Source organism: Tyto alba, unplaced genomic scaffold (genome assembly GCF_018691265.1).
Source record: "Tyto alba isolate M040663 unplaced genomic scaffold, T.alba_DEE_v4.0 Super-Scaffold_1000006, whole genome shotgun sequence".
Classification (NCBI taxonomy): domain Eukaryota; kingdom Metazoa; phylum Chordata; class Aves; order Strigiformes; family Tytonidae; genus Tyto; species Tyto alba.
Window position 1 is genome coordinate 5,995,446 of NW_024881272.1, and position 18,439 is coordinate 6,013,884.

General features: G+C 51.1%; 1 protein-coding gene across 1 annotated transcript in view; it reads left to right on the forward strand.

Annotated features, from left to right (window-relative positions):
* XPR1 (xenotropic and polytropic retrovirus receptor 1) overlaps window positions 1–18,314 on the forward strand; it is a 113,729-nt gene extending 95,415 nt beyond the window's left edge. The window contains exons 12-15 of the mRNA XM_042805510.1: window positions 9,847–10,013; window positions 10,296–10,435; window positions 11,249–11,470; window positions 12,536–18,314. Of these exons, the coding sequence (XP_042661444.1) occupies window positions 9,847–10,013; window positions 10,296–10,435; window positions 11,249–11,470; window positions 12,536–12,596 (590 nt within the window). The 3' untranslated portion in view covers window positions 12,597–18,314. The remainder of the gene's footprint in view (window positions 1–9,846; window positions 10,014–10,295; window positions 10,436–11,248; window positions 11,471–12,535) is intronic.
* The last annotated feature ends 125 nt before the right edge of the window (window positions 18,315–18,439 follow it).

The following is an 18,439-nucleotide window of genomic DNA, read 5'->3' on the forward strand; positions in this document are numbered from 1 at the left end:
CCAGGACAAGAGGGTGATTGGTGGCCTTTTCTTGGGAGGTCAAGTAATTTACACCAGCTCCTGTTCTCTACTTGGGAGTCCTGGGGACATCGAAGCCCTCTGAAAAGGCTTGTCTTCCTCCCTTGGTTTGAACACTGAATAGTTGGTAGCTGGTCTGTAGGTTTTTAGCTTGCATCTGCCAGCTGTGGGAAGGTGGACTGTGCGTCTAGGAGGGTCTGTTGGTGTTGAAAGCCAGCTAATTCATACAGGGTGCACTTACAGCGTTCTTGTGCTGTGTTTTTGTACGCTTGCTGGAAAACAGCTCACACTAAACGAATGTACAAGTGCTGCCTTATTATGTTTAAGTGATGTATGCTGCTTCTAGTCATACATGGCTCTTCCTTCTCCAAACCTCCTGCAGTGAAGGATGCCCCCCAGTAACACAGTGTACTGTGGGCTCGTGATGAGTATCTCAGTTTCCCCAAAATACCACTGTTTAATAATTCATATTGCTCAGGCAGCGGATAAATCTGATTCTTTCTTCCCCCAGAGAAACCATTTCTTTACTTTTCTTCCTATTTAGATGCAGAGTGCAATTTTCTCTGCTAATTGCAGTTGGGATGTTAGACCGGTACGATATCAAAGTAAATTCTGTTAGGTTTTCTCTCCCAGACTTGCAATCCTGTTGCCCTGGGACTAGACTAGCTTTGCAGCGTTAACTCCAAGCTATCGTCCTGATACTTAGATATCATCTGAATTAGCGAAGCTGGCGTGAGAGTAGCTACCCCATAAGATGAGCCTGGAGCAGGCAGAGGTTGAGTGGCCGAGCGCGGACACAAGCCACCCGCTTCACCACGGCTCAGAAACGCAACCAGATTTCAGGGGCGACAGCAGCGACCCAAGGGCAGCTGTTGCCGAGCTCCCGAAGGAAGAATCCTCAGTATTTTTATATCGCTCAGAGGAATGGGAAGCAAAGGCCGCGTTCTGTAAATATAGTCCCGTGGGGTGTGTTTGCACAGGCAAATGAGGCGTATCTGTAACTCTAAGCTACCTAGCAACTGGAGCGTGCGCCGCCGGTCCCTGCCCGCTCGCAGCACGGCCGAGCAGGAGGCTCAGCCCCCGGCTCGTTCCTTGCTTTGCAACTAAGGAGCTCAGCGCTGGCATTAACTTCCCTGGCAGTGCCGAGTAGCTTTCCCTAGAGCTAGCCAAACTGAGTTTTAAATTGCCTTATTTAATCCCTGCGGACACCTACGTGGTGCTGGGGAAGCAAATGATTAAGCTCGAGTCTGCAGCAGAATATTCACCCTAAGTGCAGCGTTATTTTGACACACCACTACTTTTTGCAGCGTTTTCCCTCTGCCGAAAGCAGATGTGCTTTCCTTGACAAATGCTCCAGTATAGCTGCTTCCACTTCAGTCCGGCTTCCAGCTTGTCATAGCATTCCACGGGGAGCCCCTCTTGCATAAAGTGTACTTGCATTTAAGAAGGTACACTGACATTCCTAGAACAGCCAGCCTTGGTTTCCTTCCTCACTCAGACCTGGCTGGGGCTTTGTAAGATACGTTTATTATATTCAGGTGTTCAGCTCATATGAGAAACGGTTCAGCTGGAGTTGCCTTGTGCTACTCTGAGAATGCCGGTTGCTCCTTAAGCTTTGTGCATGACTTATGCTCCAACTTTATTCTTTGTAATATGAGACACGTCTTGGTTTTGCTACCGTCTGTCAATTTTCTCTTACCTTGGTGTCTTCTGCGCACGTGGTGTCACTGGAAATATTTGGCTCACATAGAATATAGATTTGGCTTCTGTCCTTGAAGAACTGAGCTTCCTGAGTGCTTTGTACTCTTCCATCATTTTCTTGTTTTGTAGGATTTGCTGTTTCAGCGTGGGCAGTTGCGTGTTTACCTTGTTTTTTTTCGGGGATACGTTTCTGAGCTTAAGCACAAGCACTGGGTTAAAACTGGCCGTGTGGGATTTTATCCCTTAAAAGAAAGGAAAGGTGGTTTGTGCAAGTCTGCATGATCAGTTTGATTTACACACCTTCTTCAATTAAATCCTCGTGGTCTGGGTAGTATCCAGCTATTTATTAACCTCTGAATTACTCCAAAGTTAATCCATGTGGCCTGGAAACTTGAGTAAGCGGCTCTTCTTCCATACCGCTCCCACGCCCTTTCCAGGTATTCCAAATAAGACTGCTGAACACTAGCTGTCATCGGCTTGGAAGTGCCGTGGAGAGCCGTAGGTCGGTCTGAGATAATGTAACTGCCACTCACTTTCTCATTAAACAACCCAGAAAATTGACAGTAATTAAAAATACGGAAGTTAACTAAATAGGGCTGTCTCTAAAGGGTAGTGCTTCTGTCTGTGTTCCCATCATTGCTTCAGAAATGGGCTCCTCCAGTGAAATGATGTGTAATTTGTTTGGGTTTGTTTGTTGTTGTTGTTTTTTTTTTTTTTTTTTAAAGCAAAAACTGTGATACCCCTTGCTTTGCCAAGAAATAGAGACGTGAACCGTCAAGGCACGAGTCATCCTTCGATTAACGGGCTTTTGCAGGGTGGCGTTGGGCCATCCCTCACTAATAGAGCGGCTCAGCCAGGTCTGACCAGATGAAGATGAATGGGAAACGTGCTGCTTTTTGAAAACACGGTGGAAGATTCCCAGGTCTGGTAACTGCTGCCCACCCACCCACCCCTCATTAATCACGGTGGCTTGGGCTGTTCGCGGCGGTGATGCTGGAAGGGGCGGCTGGGTCTCAGCTCCCCTGGGGAGGGGTGCGCCTTTCCAGGTGAAGGATGGTGATGCAGAGCGGGGAGGGGGGAGAGGGCGGTGGTAACCTCAAACTCTTGCTGCACCGGGAGCTGCGGGAGGATGCCTGACTGCACCTTAGCTCTGCTCTTCTCTGCCGCCTGAAGTTCTGGGTGGTGGGTGGTGACACCGAGCCCTTGTTGCTGCTGTGTTAGAAACCGCAGGGTGCAACCCCTGCGGGGTGAGTTTGCTGGCAGGTGGGACAATAATCAGCCGTGGTCCTAAATGGTTGCAGCAGCAGAGGAGAACGAGGTGATGTGAGAGCTGGGATTAAAACGGCTTTTACAGAAATTGGATGTCGGTGCAACGGCTTATAGTACCTCAGCTGAGAAATGATGTTTGTTTCTAGGGAGTGAGGAGTGGGGCAAGGCGAAATAAGTGGACTTAGAGAATTCAAGTACAAATCTTTTTTTAAAAAAGTACAAAACTTAAAACCAAACAAAACGCCCCACAAAACAAACAAAAAAAACCAAACAAAACACAAAAAGACCCCAAACATTAAGGAAAGAATGAAGCAGGTAGTATGTGTGAGACTCTGTTCCCCAGCTTATCCCTTGTGTGTCGGTAGAAGATCTCCCATCTCTCCCCATCTTTGTCAGCGCTGGAAGAGCTGTCAGCGCTGTGGCAAGCCAGATGATTTGATGTGGGTGTCACAAGAGCCTTATAGAGCGCTTGAGTTGACCTCTTGAAGTAAAACAAACTTTGTAATGGGATTAACTGGCTTCTTTCTTAATACTTGCAGTTTTCGCGCGGCTTGCCTTAGCACAGCGTACTGGCAACTCCATCAGGATGATTATTTGGAGCCAAAATGTGCAGCGTCTGTCACGTTGCTGTGAGCTAGGATGAATTTTTGTCTGAAACGCTGTCATCCCGTGCCCAGGAGGCGCCTCCAGTAATGAGCTGTGTTCATTAGCCAGTCTTTCTGATCCTTTCCGTCAGAGCAGCGGCAGTGTCATTAGTGAGGGATTGGAGGCATTGCTGTGGGCAAACATTTCCACCCTGGCCCCCGACCTCCTCCCAGCTTTGACGCGGGGTCTCTGCGGCACGCTGAGCGAGCCCGGCTTCTCCACGCCGCCTCGTTAGCTCCTCTAATTGCCGAGACACCGGGACACCCGTCGCGGCGATGGTGCTTCGGGGTGCTGCCGGGAAGGGTGCGGAGCACCCCGGCAGGACCAGCCTGGCCGGGGCGGAGGTGCCGGCAGGAGCGAAGCTCGCCGGCAGCCTGCGGTAAGCGAGCGGGGAAGGCGAGGCGAGGCGGCCGCGGGGAGCCGGGGAGGTGGGATATTTTTTTAAGGGAGGGTGGTTTCGGGAACTCGCCGCCGCACCCCCCCGAACGTCAGCACGAGCGAAGCATCAAATCCCACAGGGAAATCTTGCCGCGCTTTCTAAGTCTGCAAAATGTCAAGCGGGACATTCCCGGTGCCGGCAGCCGCGCCGGGGGCAGGCGGGGGGGGGGGGGGGGGGGGGAGATGCAACCTTGGCACCCTGCCGCTGCGTGGTGCAGGCGTTCGCTTCTCGAGGTTGCAGCTGAGAGGTGGAATTTAATAGCTGGGATTTGGAAGGTGGACTAATAGCACCGTTTGTTTGTATCGCTTAATACGCTTCTGTGCTGAAGGTGGCGGGAGAAGCGGGAGCGCTAATGAGTAAGGTGTGAGTAAAAAGGGTGGCCTACTGATATCTCACGTCGTGGGCACTTAAGAGGGGGAAGCCTGACCTCTTTTTTTAATGGAACATTTTAGAAAAGCAGCTGACTGCATCGCAAGCGATTTTTCCTGTCAAATGTATGCAGGTCTGGAGTTCTCCAGTGTGGTGGAAATCTAGGAGATGTGCTCATGCGACAAAATTTTCTTTTATTTTGACTTTTTTTGGTTGCTATTACATTTTGAACAAATCTGCTTTTGGATCTCTAAGAACTATAGAGGTAGCAGATGACATTGTATCCCAATCCCTAAATTATCCAAAAAAGGCCCCGATTACCATGCTATTTATTTCTGATTGTGAATCCAGATATTCTTATTAATGCGACCGCTGGCAAATGCTTTGACTGGAAACCCTGTCCTTCTCAAGGTAGCAGTTAAGCATCCCCCAGTAACACTGCTCAAACGCTCAAAAGCCACCAGAAGAAGAATCAGATCAAATCTCAGTCGTGACTGATGTGCCTCCTCCTGTTTCCAATTAAATCCTGCTCTTCTGTTTGTGAGATACAAGCAATGAGGTTGCTGAGGTGTCTTGAAATTAGACACAGTCGTATCGTCCTACAAAGCCAGTGCAAACCTGCAGAGTGTATTTAGTCAAAACACAATTTGGGGATTTCCCTGCTCTGCAGGTGTAGAATCTAACTAGAAGAAGAAACGAGATGTTTCCTGACAGTTCTTCACCGCGCTGTATCTTGCTGCTTTGCTTTAAACTGTGCCCAGAGGCTATGGCAGAGGTTTGCAGAATCTAACGGGAAGGTCGTTCCTACAAAGTGGTTGGTATTTTGCCAAAACCCATCAGCGCACGGTGGCGAGTCCTCCGTGTGCTCCTCTGGGTTATTTGCCTTTTTACTGCAGTAAGTCCAGTGCCGTGTCACGGCTCTGCCATTGATCAGCGCTAAATAGCAGGACGTGCCGGCTAGGCAGAAAGACAACGCTGCTGCTGTTCCCTCATTAAGACGTATAATTACTGAGGGAGCGGCAGTGCTGCACTTGGAGCAGTAAGGTGTTAGACAAACGCTTTGGGATGCCATTCTGACGGGAGTTCTTGTGTAGATAAGTCACTTCTGGCTGTCACCCCCCTCCCCTTGTGTGCTGGGATGGAGCCGATGGGCACACGTCACCCCTGGGGCAAACAGTGTCTGCGCTTGGCTTAGCGCACTGTAAATATATATATATATATATATATATATATATATGTATTTGTTTTGGTGCTGCTTAAATCTGTGATTGAAAAACTAGTCATCAAAGGAGACTGAATTTGGCGTGCCTTGACCGAGAGGTTTTTCATGGAGGCTGGAGGCAGAACTGCTCTGGCTGGGTCGGTTTTGTCTGATGTAGCAGGGCTTACCTGACTGTGTTTCCTGATAACCCCGTGCTTCTTACAGCTTTTATCACGGCTTTCGCCATCAGCAGAACCCACAGCCAGCTGCAGTGGCTGACACGCCAGGAGTGCTTATCGAGGGCCATTGTGCTCTTATCCAGATCTTCAATAATACATGGCATTGATTTTTGCTGTGTTGAATACTATATAGTGTTTACATTCCCCAGAATAATTCAGCAGGGTAAACAGATAGTATTCTTTGGAAGTAAAGTCAATAGGAACAGCGTTCGGGATAGTATTTGCTGTCTAGCTTTGATAGAAAGCAACCTTTCTCTTGCCTGTGTTTAGAAGAGGCTATAATTTCTGCAGGGTAGTGTTCCCTCAGAATGCTAGTCAGATACTGTGTCCCCTGGGGCTGGTTTTGGGATCCAAGATATTGTCTATCAGCATTTTTTGCAGACAGTAAATTCTGCTGCTGCAAGTGCCTTTGGCTGTTTTCTGGGACTGCGGCCATTCACAGCTTCAGTTCAAAGGTGGAAGCCTTCCATTATTTATCTAGTTGACCTCCTGGAGCAATTTGTAGGTGTATTTGCGCAGAGTGTCTACTGGAATTGGCTTTTATAGGGTAAACTGAGGATGCTAATGGAAATTCCGTGGCGGAGGTTGCAAACGGCTGCTGTGGTACGCTGCTTCCCGTCGGCTTTGCGGCAAGTAGGGGTGGCCAGGCGCTGCCTCTGGCACAGCTGGACACCCCCAAGGTGTACAACGCCGAGGTTTTTGTGCCGGTGGTGTTTGGTCCTGCACGTGCTGTTTTGAATGAAACTGTAGCTGAGGAAGTTGCTGCGCGGCGGTGCCCTTCGCAGCACCCAGTAGGAAGGTCCTTCACGCACCTCTCGCCGGGCGAACTGGCACTTGGGCTGCCGAAGGGTTCCTGAAGCCCATGGGACGTTGAGGACTTTTGTTGTTTTTTTTTTTTTTTTTTTTTTTCCCCTCTTGGAGAGGTTCAGGTGTCTGCAGTGCTTCCCTCATCCTGAGACGATCCCTCGCTAATGGTTTTTGGTGGCTTCTAGCACATCATTAAACAAAGAAAAAACACAGGAGGGAACAGCTCCTGCTTAAATAGACCCTGACATCACCATACATATGCACAGCTATGTATTGCTTCTGGAAAACTGGCGGGCCAGGAGTAGATGGAGCCTCTGGGCAGAATATGAATGCCTTGATTTTCTAGCCCCCTGAGCAGCAGGGAAGAGGGCCACTAGGACCAGCCAGTGGAGATTGAGATATAATTGCTTGCCTAGAGCGGTAACATATTTCTGTACACCGGCTGAATACCAATGAGGACAGAAGGAAGGGAGGTATCAAACAGAATTGCAGGCAGGAGGAAAAGGAGGATGAGTGATTGCAGGAAGGGACTCAGAGGCCATGGCTGAAGACAACAGGCTAGTTCTGGTTAGAACGTTTTACCAGGGAGTGTTTTGGGGTTTTTTAATGATTTTTTTCAGGAGATGAACGTATTGCAGAGCCGGTCAGTGAGAAAGTGAGCAGGAGCAAGGGGCAAGCAGCGTGACCCCAGGTGTCACTGAAAAGAGCGCTACAAAGACAGGGGCAGGGAAAGGGAGCTGAAACCAGGGTTACTTAACTAGAAGCAAGTACATCCTTTTGGGGTTGAGGAGGTTAATGCCACGAGATTTCTTACATGGGCCTTTTTCTTCCCAGTACCCCTCCTTTCCGTAATTGCACACAATAATCTTTAAGAAAATACAGGTTTTAGCAGCATGAACAGTTGAAATCACCTTCCTGTGTAATTGCCAACTTAGGATGGAGTTTTGTTAGCCCCCTACATAGCTTGAGAGGATAGTCAGGGGCAGGACTGTCCCCTCCATGCCTGGGGAACTCTGAAGGAGTGCTCAGCAGCGCCGATGGATGGTCCTATCTGCACTGCCTTCTCCATGTGTGCTCCGTGAAGATGCAGAGTAAGACTCAGTTTATCTGAATTCTGTCCTTAAGGAAAAAACAAACAAACAAACAAACAAAAAATAACAAACCAAAACCAACAACAACCACAAAAAAAAAAAAAAAAAACAAAACAAAACAAAAAAAAACAAACAGCATGACCTAGCCTTCAGGCCTAAGCTACCAATAGGAAGCATGCACCTCACAGGGTATTTTGGAGCATTTTAGATGCTTTGAAAGCGCTTAACCCATCAGCTGCCTCTGAATTATCATGTAGGCTCTGGTAGTGGGAACTAGACATAGGGATCTAATGAGCTAAAAATAATGTTGGAAAGAACAGGCTTAGCATCTCTGAGTCACTGAATGTCAGCATCTGCCTTTTCTTCCTGAAATAATGTGGTGGAGGCTTTGGAGGGAGCCGACGGGGGAGAATGAAATCTCGCGGTAGAGCCCTGATTGCAAAGCTCCACAGAAGCCTCACTCTGTGGGCAGCTGCCCCTCTGAAATGGATGGGAGAGGCGGTTTCGAAGCAGCGGCATTGAGGCAGCCGGGCATCAGAGCCCCGCGTTCTGCAGGGCGCCTGTGCCTGCTCCCGGGTGACGTCAGGGCTCTGCGGCGATGAGGCGATGCTAAACCTGCCCCTGGGCAACGCTGAGGATGGGGGGGTTACTGCTCAGAGCCTGCCAGCCAGGCGGGAAAGCAGGGGAGCTGGGCAAACCTTGAGAGCTGAAGCAGGTCCCACGTCCTTCCCCTCCGCCGGCGGGAAGCTTCGGTGCGGATGGGCTTTGCTGCAGAAGTGGCTTGAATAGGTTTGCTGGGGGGGGGGGGGGTGTTTTGGAAGGAGGGCGAGCGTGGGTATTTGACCTATATCCTGCACATCACGTCCAGGAAGCCTGAAAGGCGTGATGGGAGGAATCTACTCTTACACAATGCCTCTCATTTTCACCTCCATTAGTTTTATCGGGTTGCTGCATTACATTTATATTATCGTTGTTAGAAACAAAAAGGGAAAGAGAGGGTAAATTGCCCTGTCGCTCCCTCTGCGGATCGGCTTCGGGGATTCTGTTGTTTTAAAGCCACCTAGATGGAAAACAGTGCTGTCACTTAGCATGGCATTGGGTTCAGACTGAAAACATTACAGATTTTTTTGTACAAAAATGTTACTGGCTTTGTTAGAATCAGTGAACGAGCAATTGCAGTGGCTGCACAGAAATGAGCAAAGACTCCCGATAGCAGTGAGATGCAAAGCATCTCAGCCTTGCAAAGCCTTAAAACATGCTTTATTTTTATGAACTTTATGACCCAGATTTGCTAATTAAAAGCAAACAGGATTGTCAGATCTGTCTGGTTTTACCCAGTCCACTGATACAGGGAAATTTATCCAAATTGAGAGCAGCGTAACCTTTTAAGGGGGGAATGGGGAACAACTTCATTGCAAAAACATATCCACGGGTGAGCAGACAATGGGCCCACAGTCCCGTGTGTTGCCAAGAGGAGCTGTATATGGGCACTGAAAACTCCATACGGAGCCTTCTTCAGGATTTACACATACATACATGTTAGTGTATTCCCTTCTTTTTGCTTCTTTTGCCCTGCCACCACAAGCTCTGAAATGGCTAGTGGGAATTCCCGTCCTGCCCATCCTCTTTCGGGCTTTTAGTGAGCTAATTCACAGTTGTTTATACAAACTAAAATATTTTCTTACAAACCCCTCCCAACTGAGCACTGCCTCATTGCTTTTTCCTTTGTACAAGCCAGTGTCCTTTGTGAAATACGGCCCTCAGCTTCCACCTGCTGTTCAGAGTCAGAATGGCAAGTCTGCCACAAGCTTCAAGAAAATAAAAATACTAGTGCAGGTTTCAATCCCGGGTGTAAAACGTCGAACAGGATGAAAGTGGAATTTAAATGACAACGTAGAGCTGGTCCTGGTGAGGCTTTTGGTTTGGTTCAGGTTAGCCAGCCTGATTTTCCCAGAGCTTGAATGAAAGGTGTGTCACTTCCACTGATCGAATCAACCAATTTGTAGCTGTTTTAAGAAGCAGTCTGCTGTTAGTTGTACAGAAGTGTGCTGTTCTTCTCTCTTCCAGCTAAAAACCACAGTGACACCCAAGTGTTCTTCTACCTGTGGATTATCTTCTATTTCATCAGCTCTTGCTATACCCTAATTTGGGACCTGAAGATGGACTGGGGTCTCTTTGACAAAAATGCTGGTGAAAATACCTTTCTACGAGAAGGAATTGTCTACCCGCAGAAAGTGCGTATACAGCCTGCTCTTACCTTAGGAGAGGCTTTTTATTGCTTTAACAAAACTTGCTGAGTTTAGAGCACGTTGCAGTTGCCCGCTCGTGCTTCTGAATGCCATGGGCTGGGGTTTTCTGGGAGTAGAGTTCATTTGTTTCAAAGAGATCATTTCGTGCTGTTCCCTTTTCGAGCGGTTGAGCAGCAAATTCGGTGCCTTCCCGAAGGCCTGAAGAGGTCTGTCTGCTCTGCAGAACGCGTACGATGAGCGGTCCTGTGTGTCTGTCTTGTTCTTCAGGCATACTACTATTGTGCCATTGTAGAAGACGTGATCCTGCGTTTTGCGTGGACCATCCAGATCTCCCTCACTTCCATGCAAATCTTTCCGTACGCTGGGGACATCATTTCTACTGTATTTGCCCCACTTGAGGTATTCCGGTAAGGCTGCTTGACTGAACAGTCCATTTCTCGTTTACATTTTTTTTTTTTTTTTTTATTAATTCTATAACATCAGCACGGTGGGAGGAAGTGCCTTGCTCCTTGGAGGTGGAAGGTACCGGTCCTTGAAATGAAAGTCTAGGTCTAACAGGAGCATTTAATCCCAACAAGGTGCTGAGTGAGCAAAGCCATGGAGGGCTCTGCTGCAGTGTGGGGCTGGGTCCTTCCTATTGCATTTACAGTTTCTTCTGAACCTAGACCTCATCTTGAGGGGTTTGGTTTTGCTAAATTCCTCCTTAAAATTACCTTCTTGAAATTCCCAGTTGAAATCTCACTTGACTCTCGAGCTTACAACGTTCAAATCTCTGCTTCTTTGCCAAACACTAATTCGGGTTCTGCATCGCCGGTCTGGATCCCGCAAGGTCTCATGGCTCTTCACACACTCGCCCTCTAGTCGGAGACCCACCTCCACAGCTTCTTGAGCTGAGTAACAGCCCTTGAGGCTGAACCTCACTCCCTTACATGGTGGAGGTTGCCTTTTGCTTGTAATGCCCGCTGCCTTCGTGCTGTCCGGATTCGAGGGCTGTCGTCGCTGTGAATGAGCCCGACAGCTCTGCTCTACTCCGGACAGTTGGGACGATGTTGTTGCGGGTGCTGCTGTCGGTCATTTGCCGTTTCTCCGTACTCCCGGCGTGTTCCTGGAGGCGCTTTGGTCAGTGAGAACAGTCAGTGGCATCCAGGTGCTTCACCAAACACGGGCGATGCCCCCAAGAGCGGAACCGAATTGGTAATTTCCACTTTTTCTCCACCCAGGCGGTTTGTGTGGAACTTCTTCCGCCTGGAGAACGAGCACCTGAACAACTGTGGTGAGTTCCGTGCCGTGAGGGACATCTCCGTGGCACCGCTCAACGCCGACGACCTGACGCTCTTGGATCAGATGATGGACCAGGAGGATGGAGTACGAAACCGCCGCAAGAACAAACAGTGGAAGCGCAGCCAGAGCGTGTCCTTGCGCAGACCTCGTCTTGCTTCACAGTATGTTTCGCCTCTCCTCTAGTGCAACAAAACCCAGTTATGTGTTAGAGCTGGTTTTAATGCTTGGGTGACCATTTATGGACTGGGTAATCACGGAAAGATCTCAGCTGAAATAGTTATTCAGAAGGAGGACGGGTCCAATTAGTAAATGAATATTTTTATGCCGGAGGCTTGATCCATCCTTTACATCATCTTGGGTAAGCCACTGGAAAAGGGAGTTTCTTTACAAAACTCCCCTCCTGTGAAAAAAAAAAAAAAAAACAAAAAAGAAACAGCCTGTAGCAGTTGCTAGAGGTTACAAATCCAAACCTGGAAGAGAGCTTCTCTTCAACCGGCCATTTCCAGGCTTCAGACCACCCCAAGTTCTCAGCTATCAGATTTCATAGGTGAGATCTCAGGCCCCTTCCTCCCTCAGATCTAAACCCGTGCCTTCCTTTTCTTTCCGCCAATCATCCTTGCACCCTAAACGCTTCCCCACCCGGCACCCCAGCCCCCCGCACGTGTCGACGGCGCCTCTTGGCTGCAGTGCCCGTGCTCTGAGCCTCGCGGGGACGCGCCGGTGCCCGGGCCTCACCCCGGCGCCGCAGCTCCGGAGCCCCGGGGGGCTCCTTTGGCCGGGGTGCCCGCCTGGGCTCCCCGGGGCTGCGGCAGCACAGCGTGGTGTCAGGAGTGGCGGCGCGATCCCTGCGGCGCGTCCCGCTGTCCTGGGGGCGGGTGGGTGCGTGGGTGGGTGGGTGGGCGCCCCGCGGTGCCGCGGCGTCCCCGGCCGTGGGCACTGCCGCGGGGGGGGGTGCTCAGGGGCAGCTGGGGCACGTTTAGAAGGCTCTGCTATGCCCAGGGAGTGTGAAACAGTTCCGGGAGCTGCTTACTCCCTCTCTGTATAAGACTTTTTTTTTTTTTTTTTTTTTTTTTTTCCCGGCCCCCACAAGTGCACTGCAGTTTTACTGTCTACATGTAGTAACAGGAATTTCTTCTCCCCACTGAGTGTTTTCTGTTTGTTGTTTTTTTGCCTTTTTTTTTTTTTGCCTTTTTTTTTTTTTTTTTTGCCTTTTTTTTTTTTTCCAGGTCCAAGGCTTGTGACACTAAAGTATTGATAGAGGACCTAGCGAACGAAGCGAACACATGAGATGGCCACGGTCTCTTATTCCGCATCCTTTGTTTTCTCATTCTGTTCCCCTCTTCCCCAAGTAACCCGATCTCTGGTACAGTTCCAGCTGAAAACAGGAGAAAACACTGAACACGTTTTCCGAGCTCTTCCAGACCAGAACCTATGGACTCCAACAAGCTCACTGTGTTTCGTTTCTTTTCTTCTGGGTTAATTTTAATGTTCTATTTTAAAAAAAAAAAAAAAAATAAAATATTTTACTTTGTTTTGCCAATAAAGAGGACAGTTCAGGAAAGAAGGATTGTTTACAGTCTCAACAAGGACACACAAACCTATCTGGATAACGAAGCATCATAGGGACTCCCTCATGGGACAGTGCCGAGAGCACACTCGGTTTCTGCTTGGCCCGGTTTTGACTGGTTGAAACCGGACTTAAGTTTTTAAATCTTGATTTTTTTGGTTTTGTTTTTAGGTTGGTTTTTTTTTTTTTCTTCATATCCAGCGCTGAGGCACTGGCTGCACTTGCAGGAAAAGTGCACTTAGAGCAGTATCTTCATTCATGAAGCTACTTTTTAATTTGATGTAACTTTTCTTATAATTTTTTGGAAATACGATGTATCTGTTGCATATAGTTTTCACATTATTTATGAAACTTAACAACCATATGAGAGTGATTTTGAGTCCTGTGCAATGAAGGTTGTAATGGTAAAACAAAGCCGGGAATGTAGATCTGGATCTCCAGGGTTGTGGGGTTATGCCCTGCAAATACCCCTCTCGTGAGACAACTTGCACCTGTGTTTACCTTTTCTCTCTTTCCTTCTTTTCAGTGTTATTTTATTTTAAACCAAAGTTTCTCTTTGTGATTTTTTTAGTTGCTGCTACTGCTTCTGGGCATGTCTCTTGTGCCGTTCAACGCCAACGTTCCATGCAGCCGTGTGAAAGTAGTGCAGGTGATCCTTAAGGCCCTTTGGAAAGGAGAGTTGGGTCGTACCAACCATGCAAAAAGCTAGGCGAACCCAAGGCTTCAGAACTTCTTTCTCCGGATCCAAAAAAAAAAAAAAAAAAAGATTTTTCCAAGCCTTAATAATCCTTAGATGGCATAAGGGCATCCCACGCCGAGCAGGGAGCTTTTCTGGTGTTCTCCTGCAGCCCGGCGCAGCAAAAGTGGGGCGAGGCGAGGAGGGGGTGGTTCCCGTGGGAGGGATTTTAGCAGGCTGGGGCTCAGGAAGCGGCGCTGTGTCGGGGAGCGCGGCAAGGGCTGTGTGGTGCCCACCCGGTGATGGGGAAGGTGGAATTGAAAACCGACGGGTGTCCTCGTGGCTTCTGGTTTGGCAGAGAGGCTCTGTCGGGCGCTGCGTAGCCGTCCCGTGGCTCGGCGGCTACTCGTGCCCCTCGCCTTCGGCTCGCCCACCCGGTTTGGGAGGCGCGGTGTTACGAAGCGTGGTACGTGGGTGACGGGCAGCCGTACTGCCCGGAGAGCGACGCTGCTGGCTCGGTGCTCTCGGCCTCTCCTCCCGGAGGAAAACAAACATTGGGGGGGGCCCACAGAGCCCCCACCATCCTTCCCCCCCGCCGGGGCGCGACGCGCCCTCCCGCGCCGCAGCACCGGCGGGCGGGGGGAGCTGGAGCTGGACCTCGCAGCCGGGGCTGCTGCCGCGGGGTCGGGCCGGGGTGCCCGGGGACCCCCCCTCGCCTTCCCCCCCGCCTTGCCCGGCCCGTGGGCAGCCGTGCTGCACGGCTGGGGCTGCGAGGGGAGGGTGAAACTCTTGGAGTAGGATCCTCGCACTGATGTCTGTCCGGTGTCTCGCCTCTCGTTCGGGTGGTGGAATAGCAGGAATCTTTGCTCAGCTGCTCTTCGGTAGTTGCTTTGTTGGGTTTTTTTTGTTTGTTTGCTTTGTTTTGTTTTGTTTTTAATTAGCTGACGGCATGGTTTCTCACACAACCGGTACATTGCATTTTCTCCGTTCGCCCGCTGTGCCCTTTGCCCAGAGGGGCTGAAGAAGGAAACTTAGTTCTCTCCATTGAATTGGAAACAGATTAAAATTCCGTGGTGGTGAACCCCGTGCCAGGCTGAGGGCCACGCTGCAAGCCTGGAACCTCCCGACACTCCTGCTGCACGCTCTCTCAGCTTACAAAGAAACCCCCCTGGACCTGCCGGGAGGTGCCTGCGCTCTGTCAGCGGTGTGCGCGGCGGTGTGTCTGTCTGTCTGTCTCCTCCCCGCATCTCCCGCCGCGGCCGGGCACGCCGGGGTCATCCTCATCTTTTTTTTCACTGCCCAGCAGCCTGTTTGTTTTGTTTTGTTTTGGTTTGGTTTTTTTTCCCTTATTTTTAACTCCCTTAGGCCCCGTTGTTTGTACTCAAACCGGAGGGGTCCTGTTTGTAAGGAGGTGTGGAGCCTGAGGTAGAGAGCCCCTTATAAATATTTCAGTTTCCTAATTCGCAGTGCGGCGGTTGTGTCCAAACCTCGCGTAGGTGTTTCCAGCGGTGGGAGACGAGCGAAGCCGTGCCGGCCTAGGGGTGCTTTAGAGGCAGGGGGCAATCCAGCAGAAACCAGCGGTGTTACTTAAGCAAGTGGCTCTTTATAAAAAAAAAAAAAAGAAGCAGAGCTTTATTGGTAATTCTTCCTTTCCGAGGGAAGGAAAAAATAACAGAGAGACATTTTGAAGTGATGCCAGTGCCCTGGGAGCGCTCTGCCTTCCTCAGCTGGGCTGGGGGGAGCGGGGCACGGCCTGTGGCCGGCCTGCTGCACCCTCCAACCGTCCCCTTCCCAACCTGGCGGGGAGGGTCAGGTTGCATGTTGTGAAATTCTTATTCTGTAGTTTACCCAAATCCTTACGGGAGGCGAGAATTCGGTCTGTCCGTCTGCTCTGCTCTTTCCCTTCATTTTTTCCTCTGTCTTTGCCGGTAGGAGAAAGAAGGTAGAAAGGGGAGGTGGCGTGCTGCGGCTAGCAAACGTGATCTCCTAAAGTAAAACATCGTCCCTCTTGGCAGTGAAGATGCTCTCTTGGGGAAAAGCAGCCCGAATTCCCAGAGGCACAGCTCGTAAAGGCTCCCAGCCCTCCTGCCCTGCCTCGGCCTCTTCCCTCCCTCCCTCCCTGAGGTTTCTGCGAAATCAGGCGTGCAGATTCCTCCCGAGCGCGAGCACTAAAGCCGGGATGGCTCCGCGTCTACGAGAACATCTGGGCAATGAAGGGAGCCCTAACGAAGCAGAGCAGGTGGTGAGAGGAGATGGCCCCGGTGGTCGGGGCTTCGTCCCGTCAGCGGGCTTTGCTGATGGGTGCCTGGAGACACCCCCGGCGCGGGGATCAGCGAGGGTGACCATCCAGAAATACGGGGAGCGGAGTTAAAAGGAGCTGGGATTCGGTTCTTATCCGGCGCTTTACTCGTTGGGCCGGGTGGGATGTGGAAGCTGGGAGGGGGCTGCGCGGTGGGCGCGGCGGAGCCGTGCTGGCTTTCGGGTGTTGAGCTCTCCCTCTCCTCGCGATGCGGTGCGGAGGCGGTGGCCGCGTGCGGCTCCGAGGGTGGCGTGGCCGCTGCTCTTGCCTGGCTGAAACCCTCGCAGGTGGCCCCGTCTGAGGGGAGGAGATGCCACAGTGTGGCCGGTGACTTTTGGAGATTCCCTTGGAACTCGCTTCTCCGTGCCGATCCCCTCCTGCTTTCCATCCTTCCCCGCTCTTCCAGGGATTTTTTTCAGGTTGCGGCGGGGTTAGGGTTTGCAGCCCCCGGGGTTTATTTGCTAGCTGGAGTTCCCTGCATGGCTTTGGGACTGTCACCAGGAGCGCCAGGTCCCCTGCCCAGGGCAGGCAATGCCGTGCTGTTGCGGGTGAGCGCTCCCAAAGCGGCAGCAGGGCAGGTTCAGGCTTTACGGGCTCGCCGAGCAGGAGCTGCTCCGTCAAGGGGAACCACCGCATTTTTTTAAAAATAAATAAGTAAATAAATAAATAAATAAAAATCCATTTGCAGCGCTCGTGGCCGCGGCCTGCACGTATCAAGCTCCTACCTCTCAAATCCAGGCAGCGTTCCCAAAGTTGGCTGTCGCTCATCCTGCGCCATCCCCTGCCCCGCTCCCGGCCCTTCTGCTGCTGTCAGCGTCTCAGCCTCTCTGCCGCTTGTCCGAAGCCGACTGGATGCAGGGGGGACAACCGGCAGCGTCCCAATCTTTGGGGAGGGGTGGGGGGGGGGGGGGGAAGTCTCTTGCGGAGCAGAGTTGGATCCCTGCTGCTCTTACTTCCCTAATAACTTCTTGTGCTGCTTGTTGCGATGCTCAGCGGCCGGGAGGGAGCAGGTCCCTGGGGATTTTACTTCGGCTCTTCCAAGGAGCAAGGGAGAAGGCGCGGAGCCTTCGAGCTTTGCCTGCGTTGTGAACGGCCGGGTGAATTTGGCCCTGTGTGGCCAGGCTGCTGCTGCCTACCGCTTGCCGTGGCTCAGGCTTTTTGGGGAGGGGGGGTTTGTGGCCCCGGTGTCGGGCCGTCGCGCTGGGACGTGCCCTGGGACCGGGGCAGGGCTTGGCTCCCGCCGGGAACGCAAACCCCACTTTGCTCCCACGCTGCATCCCGGCCCCGTGTCCTCCCTCCTCTCCTCCACCGTTCCGCTTTGCACTCGCAGGGGGATGATGATCTTCTGCCTTAAGCATTTTTTTTTTTTTTTTAAATATTTATTTACGTTTTTATTCCAGAAGGCGATCAGATTGTTTTGCCTCCTTGGAAAAGAGGGGCTGGGGCTCCCGGGGGGTGGGGAAGAGTGGACAATCCCTACGGTAACTGCAGCAGTCGCGGTGGGGCTCGGTGGCCGTCGCCTCATCACACCTCGCCTCCTTGGTGCGACGCCGTCCCAAACCCCACACCTCGGGGCCAGCTGCCGACCCGCCGCCACCGCGGGGTTAAAAGGGTGTTACGGGCTGTCCCTGCGGCAGGTCCTGGCTCTGAGAGAAGCGCAGGTTTGGCCGGGGGAGGAGAGGAAAAGGGATGGTGACGTTGGGTGTGCCCAGAGGCCGATGCCCCAGATGTTCCCGGCGGGAGCCCGAGGCTGCTCTGGCCCCGCGCCGCGGTGGGCGAGAGGCGCCGACCCTGCCGGGGAAGGTGCCCCGTGGCCTGACAGCCCCTCAAGCTCTAGAAACCAAATTGCAAACTCTTTGCTCCCGAGGAGAAATTGGGCAGCCTGGTAGAACTTGTGATGACCTCTCCGTCCCGTAGGTCCTCCTGACGAAGGAGCGGCGTTTGGAAGGGGCTCGGGGTGGGAATTCCAAAGTTCCCCCCCGGTCCCGCTGCCGCCTTCCTCTCCCCCTCCCCGCTGTGTTGGTCTAAATGATCTTTCTATGAAGCCCTGTAGATGTCAAAAGTAATTATGGAGTGTGATTAGTCCTCTGTGGGTGCTTTCTTTCTTTCCTCCTCCTTTCTCTTTTGCTATCCCCTTCTCCACTCTTCTTTTTTGGCTAAGTGGAAAAGGTGAGGACAAAGAATTGCCGCTTGCTTGGACTCATGATGTATCTGTGACTGCGCTATTAGCTGTCTCCTCTTTCCTCCCCAAATGGATATAATTTTTGAAGTGTGGAATACCCTTCTTGATAAGTAGGTTTTAAAACAAAAAAAAAAAAAAAAATGCACAATGTGATACTGTTTCATAGTTTCTAGGTGGTTGTATAAAGCAAAGTTACTGTGATTGTGTTTTTCAAAGGAAAAAGTGATTGGTTACGAAATCTGTCCTTTTTTCATTATTACAAGCTCTTTGTTTTCCAATGATCTGATGGCTCTTTTGTGCCGGGTCTGTGTGTCTTTCTTCCCACATCCCACCCCTGGTGCTGCCTCCACCCCCGCAGCGTTTGCATCCACCGCCCTGTGCAGATGCTGCTCTTGCACCCGTGGGA